This window comes from Onychomys torridus, chromosome 2 (assembly GCF_903995425.1).
Source record: "Onychomys torridus chromosome 2, mOncTor1.1, whole genome shotgun sequence".
Classification (NCBI taxonomy): Eukaryota; Metazoa; Chordata; class Mammalia; order Rodentia; family Cricetidae; genus Onychomys; species Onychomys torridus.
The window spans coordinates 20,347,770-20,361,231 of record NC_050444.1 but is presented as its reverse complement, the minus strand read 5'-3'; the positions used below and the strand labels follow the sequence as shown (position 1 = coordinate 20,361,231).

The 13,462-nt window shown below is 33.7% G+C and overlaps 1 protein-coding gene across 1 annotated transcript in view; it reads left to right on the top strand.

Moving 5' to 3' along the window:
- The window catches only part of Cnbd1 (cyclic nucleotide binding domain containing 1), a 362,101-nt gene that overhangs the window by 260,887 nt on the left and 87,752 nt on the right, over positions 1-13,462 (top strand). Inside the window, exon 9 of the mRNA XM_036179374.1 lies at positions 12,643-12,752. Coding sequence (XP_036035267.1) covers positions 12,643-12,752 — 110 coding nt within the window. The remainder of the gene's footprint in view (positions 1-12,642; positions 12,753-13,462) is intronic.

The following is a 13,462-nucleotide window of genomic DNA, read 5'->3' as shown; positions in this document are numbered from 1 at the left end:
CCCAAACTTATGGGACACTGTGAAAGCAGTGCTAAGAGGGAAATTCATAGCACTGAATGCCCACATAAAGAAGCTGGAGAAATCTCACACTAGTGACTTGACAGCACACCTGAAAGCTCTTGAACAAGAATAAGCAAAGTCTCCCAGGAGGAACAGACACCAGGAAATTACCAAATTGGTGAAATCAATAAAATAGAAATAAAGAGAACAATACAAAGGATTAATGAAACAAAGAGTTGGTTCTTTGAGAAAATCAACAAAATAGACAAGCCCTTATCCAAACTAACCAAAAGACAGAGAGAGAGCATCCAAATTAACAAAATCAGAAATGAAAAGGGGGACATAACAACAGACAATGAGGAAATCCAGAGAATCATCAGGTCATACTTCAAAAACATCTATTCCACAAAACTGGAAAATCTAAAAGAAATGGATAATTTTCTGGTACCATATACCTAAGTATCAAGACCAGATAAACCATTTAAATAGTCCAATAACCCATAAGGAAATAGAATCAGTCATTAAAAGTCTCCCAACCAAAAAAAAAAAATCCCAGGACCAGATCGTTTCAGTGCAGAATTCTAGCAGATCTTCAAAGAAGACTTAATACCAATACTCTTTAAATTGTTCCACACAATAGAAGCAGAAGGAATATTACCAAACTCCTTGTATGAGGCTACAATTACCCTGATTCCTAAACCAAAGAAGCAACAAAGAAAGAGAACTGCAGACCGATCTCCCTCATGAACATTGATGCAAAAATACTCAATAAAATACTGGCAAACTGACTCCAAGAACACATCAAAACAATTATCCACCATGATCAAGTAGGCTTCATCCCAGGGATGCAAGGGTAGTTCAACATATGAATGTCTGTCAATGTATCACACCATATAAACAAACTCAAAGAAAAAAAAAAACACATGATCATCTCACTAGATGCTGAAAAGGCATTTGACAAAATCCAACACTTTCATGATAAAGGTCTTGGAGCCATCAGGAATACAGGGAACATACCTAAACATAATAAAGGCAATCTACAGCAAGCCAACAGCCAATATCAAATTAAATGGAGAGAAACTCAAAGCAATACCACTAAAATGAGGAACAAGACAAGGCTGTCCACTCTCCCCATACTTATTCAATATAGTACTTGAAGTTCTAGCCAGAGCTATAAGACAACATAAGGAGATTAAGGGGATACAAATTGGAAAGGAAGAAGTCAGGCTTTCCCTATTTGCAGATGACATGATAGTATACATGAGTGACTCCAAAAATTCAACCAAGGAACTGATACAGCTAATAAACACCTTCAGCAACATAGCAGGATACAAGATCAACTCAAAAAAATCAGTAGCCCTCCTATATACAATAGACAAACAGGCTGAGAAGGAAATCAGAGATACATTTTCCTTTACAATAGCCACAAATGATATAAAATACCTTGGGGTTACTCTAACTAAGCATGTGAAGGACCTATATGACAAGAACCATAAGCCCCTGAAAAAAGAAATTGAAGAAGATATCAGAAAATGGAAAGATCTCCCATGATCATGGATAGGCAGGATTAACATAGTAAATATGGTGATCTTACTAAAAGCAATCTATAGATTCAACACAATCCCCATCAAATTACCAACACAATTCTTCACAGACCTGCAAAAAATAATACTCAACTTCAAATGGAAAAACAAAAAACCGAGGATAGCCAAAAGAATCCTGTTCAATAAAACAACCTTTGGAGGCATCATGATCCCCAACATCAAGCTCTACTATAGAGCTACAGTAATAAAATCAGCTTGGTACTGGCATAAAAACTGACATGTGGACCAATGGAATAGAATTGGAGACCCTGACATTAACCTGCACACCCACGAACATATAATTTTTGACAAAGAAGCCAAAAATGTACAATGGAAAAAAGAAAGCATCTTCAACAAATGGTGCTGGCATAACTGGACGTCAACGTGTAGAAGGCTTTAAAAAAATAAATAAAACTACACAGTTCTGTTTTGTCATTTTAAAATACCAAAATATGTGAATATAAATCCAATATTTTTTTCTCAGCAAACAAAAGACATTTACATGTATAGAAATAATGAATTATAATACCATTAACTTTAAAGTGACATCTATAAATTTTAAAGTAGATCCTCTTTGAGTGCATATCCTTATTCTATCATTTTATTCTCTAGCCAATCTCTTAGTAACTAGATAGTCCATGAAGACATCACAGATTCTGGGTTTAACAGGCATCTGTGCATTAGTGAGAGGCAGAAATAAACTTCACAGAATGAAGAGAAATTAATGAACATCAAGTATTGTCTCATATAACTTGGAACTTCACGCAGTCATTCTCAGAGATGTCTGGATTCAATAGTTACTGGATTATATTTCTGCTTCCTACCCTTCAATCCTCCTTAGACCATGACAAATACAGCTATATCGTCTTCATAGCCAGCTAACCCTGTGTAAATCCTGACTGTTCCAGGAAAATTATGGAATGATTCACTGGTTGGGCTTGTGTCAAAATCTGCTCTGAACAATTCATTCTGGCAGTGACATAATTATAGCTCATCAATGATAAAATCCTTCTTGAAACACTAGACTGGCAAAGAGGGGAAGTGTATCTTTTAAAAGGATGCAAACAACAAAATGTACATGCCTTGTGCAAGTGTATTTCTGGCATGAAAAAGGTCTTTAATGTGTTTATGTAGCAAAAGGTCAGAAGTGAACAGAATTGTCTCCCTTTTATCTTGAATATGCTTTGTCTTCTATGTGACTGTTGGTCACAACTCATCTCTGTTTCTGTCCAGCTCTAATCTTCATCAGATCTGTCATTTGTAGGTGCCTAAGATTTGAACTATAAGTGCAAGCTGTGTTTTAGGATGTTTTACATTTAACAAATGCTCTAAACTTCGCAGAGAAGCTGTTCTTTCTACTCATATAATTGCTTTCCTATAACAGTAGTAAATGCAATCACTTTTGAATATTTCTGGGAGGTCTGGATAGATTTCTGCTCAAGATTACTTATATAAGAATTTTTTTAAAATAGTAATATATCTTGGCCTTTGCCTCTGTCCCTGTCTGTAATCTATACCTTTGTCTACAATCATTAGTACTGCTTTTAATGATATCTGGGTGCTACAATATTTCAAATACAAGTTACTCTCTTCTCCTTTTCTCCTTCCACAAGGCACCGCCTGAGTTAATTAAGATGAAAATATCTTTTAATAAAATGGTGCTTTGCTTCATGGTTGCAGTGTTTTCCTATGAACAGTCTCAGAGTAGTATACATAGTTTCTACATGCACAGCTTCTATGGCATAATACTCCTAACCCATGATAAACCACAGGGTAAGCTCTTTCTCTTCCAATACTGCCACTTCTGAGTCAATGGTATTGCTCATGTTTAGGATTACATACATGTTTTCTCAAAGCTTTCAGGTTAAATGTCTGTTATAAATTATTAGAATTGCAATAGCTCTGAAATGTAATTGACATTTGCTTTATCCATCAAAAGAGGAACAAAAACTTCTCCAGTGACAACCTTTCTTTTTCTCTTTCGTCTTTTTTGTTCTTGTTCACTTTTGTGAACTTTTGCATGTATTAAGCCTTACAAAAGTCATTAATTTACTCACTATCTCTAGTGTCAATTTTCAAACTTAAAAGATAGTGTTGTTTTGGGTATTTTCAGTAGATATAAGTAGCATTTTAGAAGATTCAGAAATTTCAGATAATATTGCACAAAAGTACTCTGTTTAAACATGACAAATTTTCGATAAATAGAGGTCCATCATGCCAAATACTTGATTCTCTCTATTGCTCTCTTTAGATTTCCAACCTTACAGGAGTTTTTAAAAGGTTTTTGCTGTTATGTTTGTATTCATGGAAAAGATTAGATATTCATATGCTTTGGATCAAATACTATAGTTACAGCATTTAAACATCTCAAGTGGCTTTCTTTTACTTTTAAAAATTATTTCATGATTTAATGCTTATCCATGTTTATCTGAGAAGTCTCCTTTTATGATGTTTATTTAACACTGATGCTGTGGGATGTTCTGTGTGTTAAATGTGTTGCTCTGATTGGTTAATAAAATAAAAACTGATTGGCCAGTAGCCAGGCAGGAAGTGTAGGTGGGACAAACAGAAAATAGAATTCTGGGAAATGGAAGGCTGAGGCAGAGAGATGCTGCCATCTGCTGCCATGAGAAGAAGTTAAGATACTGGTAAGCCACAAGCCATGTGGCAACTTATAGATTAATAGAAATGGGTTGATTTTACATATATGAACAGTTAGCAAGAAGCCTGCCACGGCCATGCAGTTCATAAGTAACATAAGTCTCTTTGTGTTTACTCGGTTGGGTTTGAGCAGCTGGGGAACTGGCAGGTGAGAGAGATTTGTCCTGACTGTGGGCCAGGCAGGACCAGAAAAACTCTAGCTACACACTAAGTCATTCTTTACCTAAAAAAACCTTGGCAAACTTCTTCATTAAAATAGCATTTACTTAACTTTTATTTTAGAAAAGGCGCAGTGATACAGAACTTGCCACTTTGGGCACAGATTGCATTAATCTTAGATTTGTTCAACAAGTATTATTTTAGAAAATATTTCTAGAATTTATCTAAAGAGTATTTACAATAAAAATAAAACATGAATAAAATTTGGGTTTCTATCACAGAATGCATGGCTAATGTGTGAAATATTAAGAGTAATGTTTCAGACATTACATGGAATGATTCTGATTACTAAACAGCTACTGAGAAGAAGTATCTTGTTATTTCATTTATTCACATATTTCTAAAATATTTAAAATATAGTTTTAAAGAAAAGAAATAAGATACACACAAACAAGTTTTCTTCAGTCATGAAGGAACCATTACAGAATGCCACTTAGCAACCTCCCTGGTTGCTCATTGAGCATCCTTAGTGATGTGCTGTCTTTGATTATTTTGTTGGTTCTTCTGAGAGAAATCCATACATGTCTTTATGTTATTGTCAGTAAACATTTAAAGTAACCATTTAAAATTATTATTTTTCAATAAATATAAAAAAGCAAAGTTAGCTAGTTTCATTAATTTGATATTTCTAATGTTTAGCCATCTTTTTTTCTAGAATACATCTTAAGTTGTAACTTTACTTTTTTAAAATTATATTTTGTAGTTAAAATATGAAATAAAATCTGTTAAAATACCATAATGGTATCATTGTTTTGTATCCTAATGACCAAGAATTAAGTAGCAATACACTACTTCTTATAAATATACCAATCTTATAAATACATTCCTAGAAATGAATTATAGTTTGTATAAAGATAGCTTTACCAAGTGAATTATAAGAGTTCAATGGCATGAGATTGAAGTAGATGGACACAAACATGGGACAGAAATAAAGAAACATACAGAAAAGTGACTGAGTGATACAATTAGAATAAGAGAAAGAAAAGTCAACTACCAATGAGAAAACAAACAAAAGAGTGAAAATATTAAAAATTATACTGTTATACAATGTTGTCAGAGTAAGGAAATAATAATTGTTTGCAGTTTAGACAGGTGAAACATTAGGTGCAAGGTGTTTCAAGGTTAATTTGACAAAAAGCGATACAGAGTAAAATCTATGTACTAGATAAATCTTCCTAAACCATGATACTAATGTATTCAGACTTTGTATAAAATTTTGGTGCAATAATTTTAATTCATGATATTTTGCAATTGAAAACAACTTAAATATTCATCAAAAAGGGAATGGATGAATTACTTCTGGAACACTGTAGAGTGAGAGATGACAGTCAACAAATACAATGAGGTAAATCATCTGTGTACATGTAGAAAGATGTTCCATGCACATCAAAAGTGAAAACATGAAAGAATAGGAAAGAGATGGATTAGTTATATAAAGTTACTGTGTCATAAGTGTAACAGTATTCACAGACAAACTGAAAATAATTTAGACTTAAATGTGTCAGATAGTATATTGTATTTCAAAACATAACTGTTAAGATTTAGGTCACATGGCTATAAAATCTGTCTTTGAGGCCTTGGATGTTCTATAACACAACTCCAGAAATATGTGTTATATAGGATTGATATCAGAGCCTAAGTTGCATTTCCTTGAACAGGTAGCTAAAGTAAGCAATTTATTCACATCTTAGTGTTCTTCTCCATTGAAGCAGTATCATATCCCCATGTTTTAAGCAAGGCTGGTGTGCAAACTAGTGATGTTTCTGTGAGTTTGAAGACTCCTAGTGTAAGGATAATGAGGATAAGCAAGGACATTAGAGAAGGAATTCCTTAAATAGTTCAAAGATATGTTAGCCAAGTAATAAGATCACAAAAATAAGATCTTTATGTACATGATAGCATGTGCATCCTGGGTTCATGGTCTTACCTCCAACACCATACTCATGACATCAGTACTAAACCCACAGTTTTCTGGTTCTATATTGTGGTTACCTTCTACTCACAGTCCTGCAGGTTTTCATTTTACATTTAGTTGCTGAGATTCATCCTGCGATTTTATGAAGAGTGGAACATTGGTGTTTGAATTAAGTTTGTAATCCGTTGAAATGAGTATTTTCAGTATTTGGACATTGCTTCTCCTTCCAAAAACATTTGACTACATGTAGACCCCATTGTCTGGTGTCTGTCCCATTCCATTGTTCTATGTATCTCTTCTGGTAACATTACAGCATTTTGAGGAAGGTGGCTTTATAAGAAGTCTTGACTACAGTCGTATTTTCTTAGTCCTTTGTTCTTTCCTTTCAATATTTTGCTGGTGTTCCTATGTCTTTACAATTTTCTATAAAATATCAAATCAGTGTTAGTGTCTATAAAATAAGGTTACAGTGGAATTTTAATGAGTTCCTTCCCAACTTCATCTCTCCTTTTTAAATTTTACTTTCATTATTAATTTTAATAAGGCAATACTGAGTCTGTAGATAATTTAGGAAGAAACTGCTATAGTAACAATATTAGATCTTTCCATTTGTTGATGTAAAATATTAATACACTTATGTAGAACTTCTTGGATACCATTCATCACTTGTGTATAATTTGTAGATTTATATGTATCTTGTAACTTTTCTCACTTGTATACATTTGGTTACTTTTATAATGAAGTATTTAATTCAGGTTATGTGAATGTACATGATAGTATATTATGTTAATAATATACATTTATTATTTGAAAATTCTATATATGTTTAAAATACAGCTTGATCATATCCCACCCTCATTGCCCCAGGAACTTCTAAATATAGTTCCCTCCAAACTTCATGCTTCCTTTTGTTCATTTTACTTTTATTATTATGTTTTAACTCACTAAATCTAATAGTTGTTACTCAAATGCTCAAGTGTATGGGGTCAGTTGCTGGGTCTTAATAAGCCAATCAGTTGCCACCTTGTAGCTGAAGTTTTTCTATGTCCCACTTGGTCAGCAGCCTCTCAGATCCAAATAACCACACAGAGGCTTGTATTAATTAAAGCTGCTTGGCCATTAGCTCAGACCTACCACTGAATAGCTCTTACATTTAAAATCAGCCCATTTCTGTTAATCTATATGTTGCCACATGTTTTGTGGCTTTACCTGTGTGCCATTACATGCCGCTCTCTGGACAGCAGGCGTCTCTTGACTCAGCCTTCCACTTCCTAGAATTTTCCTTGTCTATTTATCCCACCTATACATCCTGTCTGGCTACTGGCCAATCAGCCTTTTATTTATTAACCAATAAGAGCAACACATTCATAGCATACAGAAAATCCCACAGCACCACCTCGCCCAAGAAGCCATCAACTGTCAATAGCTTCTCAACTAGGAGTGGAGCCTAAGTACTTCTTCCCTATAAACTTATATTGAAACTTCAACTGGGTTGATCCTTTGTAGATATTATTCAGGAAACTATATTGATTTGAGTTCATATAGTCACAGCATATCAAGAAGACAGAATTTCATATTGTCACCTTCATATTGCCTTCTTCAGCTTTCTGCCCAAACTTCCAAGATATTTCTGGGTCTTGGTAGAAGGTAAACAGGTTGGGGTAGGTATCCCATGTATAGCTCAGCATTCTAACTTCCTTATTCAGCACTTTGAATAGTGAGGAATTTCTGCATTAATCTTGACTCACTAAAGTAAGAAGCACCTCTGACCATGGTTGAGAGAAGAACAGTTACTTAGCATGCAATTTGACAACACAACTAATCCAACAACAATAATAGGTTCACTTTAAAGTCTCTAACTTCCTAAACATAAGTTTTGTTTTAATTTCAAATTACTAATTATTTGTATGATTGACTTTTGTGTTTTAATTTTATATTGTTTGCCTTAGTTGATATGTCTAATGAGTTTCAGAATCTTAGTCTATTTTTTCAGATTTTCTACATATATAATCACATCATAGGAAAATGTTTTATTTCTCTATTCCTTACATATTTTGTGTGCTTCTTTCTCTTGTATCATTTTTTTGGAATTCTAATAATATGTGGAAAATAAATAATAGAAAGAATATTATTGCTATTTTTACTCTGGATAGAAAACATACTTCACCAATGTTTGTTGTTATCTGTAAATAGACATTTTAATCAAGTTCAAGACATTGCTTTCTGCACCAATTTGCTGAGAGCTTTGTCTTGAATAATTATTAAAGTTTTTAAAACATTGTTTTGTCATTTTGTACTAGAGATTGTACACAAGGTCTTTCACATGCTAGATATTCTACAACAAAGCTATTACTCAGCTGTAGACATTAAATTAAGTTACTTTCTGAATTGATTGATACAACTTTGCATTTGTTTAATCTGTTGATATGATGGATTACATTAATTTATTTTTGAACATGGGACTAATGTGGCATATTTTAGATAAATCCCTTTGATTTTGGTGTGTAATTCTTCCATATATTATTAGTCATATTTATTCATTTTCCAATGATAGAGATCAAACACTAGATCTGCACAATCAACAACTGTTCTAACACTGAATTACACCCATAGCCCATAATGTTGGATTTTACTTACTAATATTTTGTTGAAGATATATGCATATTTTCAGTGCATGCTTTAAAGTATTTCAGTCACAAAAATTTAAGCATGTCCATCAGCAAAACAAAACAAAACAAAACAAAACAAAACAGTTTCAGTATAAAATATGAAATGAAATGAAAATTATTCAAAGTAGGATGGTTGTAGAGGAGTTGATGATAATTAATTAGATTACAAAGATATTAAAATAGCTCTTATATACTAGATATGGTAGTAAATCCCCATAATCTCATTGTTTGGGTTGCCGAAATGACTATGAGGCCAAGACCAGCTAAGACTACTTAGTGAATTACAGGCTAACCAGGGCTACCAGAAAGAACTTGTTTTAAAACATTTTAAATAAATAAGTAAACTAAAGTAGAGGTAGATTTTAGCTTGAATTCTAATTGGTCTTAATAATAAAAAACCAGAACCAGATATTGGGGTAAATGCTGAAAGATCAGTGAGACAAAGGAGCAAGTCACAGCTGCTTCTGACCCTACCTCCTCATCCTGAAATGGGGGAACTCCTGTCTCCTCCCACCTTGTATTCCTGTCTCTGCCCAGCCATATCACTTCATGTCTCCACCTCCCTAGTGTGGGGATTAAAGGCATGTGCCTCCCAAGTACTGGGATAAAAGGCATGAGATTCCAAGTGCTGGAGAGAAAGGCAGGAGCCTCCACTTCCTGGCTGTGTTTCTCTTTCAGACTGGATCAATCTTTTGTAGCCCAGGATGACCTTAAACTCCTGATCTTCCTGCTTCCTCCTCCCAAGTGCTGGGACTAAAGGTGTGTGCCACCACAGCTTGGCCTCTATGGTTAGCTAGTGGCTAGATATGCCCTCTGATATTCAGGCAAGCTTTATTTATTAGAGCACAAATAAAATATCACCACAGTAAATCTTAAGGACTGGACAGCTAACTTTGGAGTTAAGGAAAATAGGTAAGAATGATGCCTTGGGTTCTGGAGAGAAGGCTTGGTAATGAAGAGCTCTTCCAGTCTCAGAATATATAAACAGCTCAAGCATTTGCAGAGAAATATCATGATCTTTATAGTTAAGAAGATGATAAATTAATTAGATTCTAAAAATTATGAGTACAAGCAAAAACCAAATATTAAAAGTGTTAAGATTAAAGTTATTATTCATACACAAATCTCTATATTTTAGTAGGTTTTTCTTTAACATGTGTTACATAAGGGATATTTTCATAACAGAAAAATTCATTAAGTATGAGGAAAAACAAAAAAATGCATTTTAATGGGTACAAAACAATAATCCTGTATTTGTTACATGTCTTGTTGCAACGAAATACTTCACAAAAGCAACTTAGGGAAGAAGGGGTTCATGTGAATGTATAGTCTATCATCTCATGGAAGTCGTGGCAACAAGAGTCTAGAATTTGTTACATTCTATCAGGAATTAGAAAGCCAACAACAAAAGCTACTGGTGCTCAGCTTCCTTTCTCCTTTTATTTGATTTATAGCTCCAACCCATAGAAAGATACTGCACACATTCAGTATGTGTCCTCCTCCGTCAGTTAACCTAGTCAGGAAATCTTATAGACATGTCCAGAGATGTGTTTACATGATGATTATAGATCTCATAATGTTAATAATCAAGATTAATCACAATTCCTAACTGTTTGCAACTACACCTTTCTCTCAAATGAAAATGAAGAAAAATGAAAATGAAGAAAAATGACCAAAACAATCACATTTCATAGTGTATTAGAGGTAATATTGGAAAGTTACATAGATAAAATATAGTGTGTTGTGTTGTGTACAATTATCTGAAAGCAAGAAAAATTAAAAAAAAAAGTGACTGAACTAGGCATTTGCAAATGGAAGTTCAAAAAGAAAAATGAAATCCCTTAAGAAAATATAAGGGCAAAGTTCAGTGAACCAGGAAATTTGTCACTACACAAAAGAATCAGAGTTCTCAAAACAAAAAGCTGTTTTAGAACAGGTTATTATGGGAAAAAATAAGAGCACATTCAATAAATTAAAATGATAATTTAAGAGCAGTTGAAGAGTTACTGTCTAGTCTAGTTGGAAACCTAGGTAGGAAGCAATGATAGAATGTTAAAAGAAAGCAAACAATTAACTAAAGATTTTAAAATCTGAAATTAACTTTAAAGAGAAATTTAAAATTAACAAAATTAGAAATAAACAATAAAGGTCAATTGTTCTACTCAACTAATATTCCCAATCTTATGAGAACATTTACATCTTGTAACAGTCCTTATCCAATGCACTTTGATATAACTTAATAATTTAAATATATCACTTTGTGTCTTTTATAGCTTATACTATTAGAAGTACATGTTTATAGTTTTGAATTTATACTGGTGTTTGCTTATTATCCTTTTTATCCTTCAGTGATTTTTAAATTATGATCCAGGATACAGTTGAAATATTTAGAAAGCCCGAAGTTCAAAATTTGCAGTAATAATAACAAATTCATATATAGTATTTACTCTGTGACATACATAGCTAAGTATATTTCATATATTTATTAAGGAAAGCATCAGTCACAGGGGAAATTACATTTCATATTACAAAACAATTCTGAAAGTTCAAATGAAAAAGGAAAAACAACCCTGAAATTCTATGAAGACCAGCTCCTCAAAAGCCAGAGTGACAAGAGCAACAGTATTACACAGAGCACGGTGTATGAGAACTCTGAGTACCAGTCCCCTATAATACCACAAATAGACAAAATCAAAAGATGGGGAACCTTGAAGACAGAACTTTGAAGAATCCTCTGGGTTTGAAGAACACAACCTCTCTGCCTCCCTTCCCTGACTTGCTCATCTAGGTACAAACAAGGAACATGTAGAGAATTCCAAGCTGGCCAAAAGCCACAGCTCAGAGGAGTGATATCATTTGTATAAGAATACATAGGAACTAACCAAGCAGGCTTCACAATAGGTCAGCCTACCCTGAAAGCCTTGCTTGTAACCACTAATATATTCAAAAAGTTGCTTATTCAGCTGAAGGTATGGAGTCTATAGAGTCAATAATTAACTTTTGGGGGAACTCACTATTCAAATCTTTGAAATTTTAAAATCAGACATTTTAGAAAATTTTTAAAAGATTTATTATTACTTTAACCTCTTTCTGTGTGTGTGTGCATGTGTGGAGACACTTTAGGGCAGGTGCACTGATCCATTGGATTTCCCTGGAGCTGGAGTTTCAGGTGTTGGAGAGCTGCCTTAGGTGATGGTAACCAAACTCCACCTCTAAAAGAAGCAGTGCACTCTCTTAATTGCTGAGCCCATCTCTCCAGCACCTAGAAATATTTTTAAGATAGAATTAAGCATTTTCTGCAGATGGGTGCTTTCCAAGACTCCCCTTCATCTCCTCTATTAGACAATATTAGCACTTGATTGCTATCCGGACAAAGCCTTCGCAGTGATTGTTTCTAAAGGGGTACATATTTATACACTTTTAAAATTCTACTCTACATATGTGGCCTGTATAACGTGGCATCTATTCAGAACATGACCATAAAGAGTTATTCAATCAAGTAGGCTAACTTTTTCTTGTCAGAATAATCAAAATAGTTTTTGTGTAGCATGATTGTAGATAATCGGATCTCTCTCCCTTTGTCTCTCATTTTCAGTGTTAGTAGAAAGTGGAACTGTCATTTCTTTTGTTGGTTTTATCAATTCTGGATATTGTAACATTTATAGAGATGTTGTAGGACTTGTGAAACAACGATTACACAAAGTGGTGAGTTTCAACTTATTTGCTGATTTTTAATAATTAATTACCCTAATGAATGAAGAATGCTGGGTAGCATTTCTCATGCATATTGATCATAATCTTGTTTTATTTAAGAAAATAACAGTTGAATTATTTGAGGAATTTTTATTTGGTTTATTTTGTGTAATAAGCTGAAAGATTCAAGAATGAACCATATGAAGTAAGATGTACTTATAAATTGCAAAATGACTAATGACCACAATATAAGCTACTTCATCTCCTTTGTCAGGGAAATGGAATTTGAAACCATAGCAAGGTACTACCACAACAGAACAGAAGGGGTAAGATGAAGTTTACCACACAGTTCACTTTTCCTTCTAAATATTTACTCAGTGAGAAAGGACAATCTGTCTACCTAGAGACTCACTTGAATCCTCGAAGTCCATGAACTAGCAGCAATCTAAATGTCCATTAATGGTTGAATGGGGACTTTGTATTTTGTTTAGTGGACTACCACACAGAGTAAAACAGAACCAATGATATGTATAAGTTCTATGAATCTCAACACAGGTGATGTGACAACATCAAATCCCAAAGAGCACCATGTTCTCACTTCACTTTCATTAACCAGGCAAAAAGGAGTCATATAATAGAAAAAGAATGAGTGATTGTTTCTCTAATAGTATTTAATAGGATTCAATTAAATATGTAAACTGGCTTATGCTATGACTCAGTCA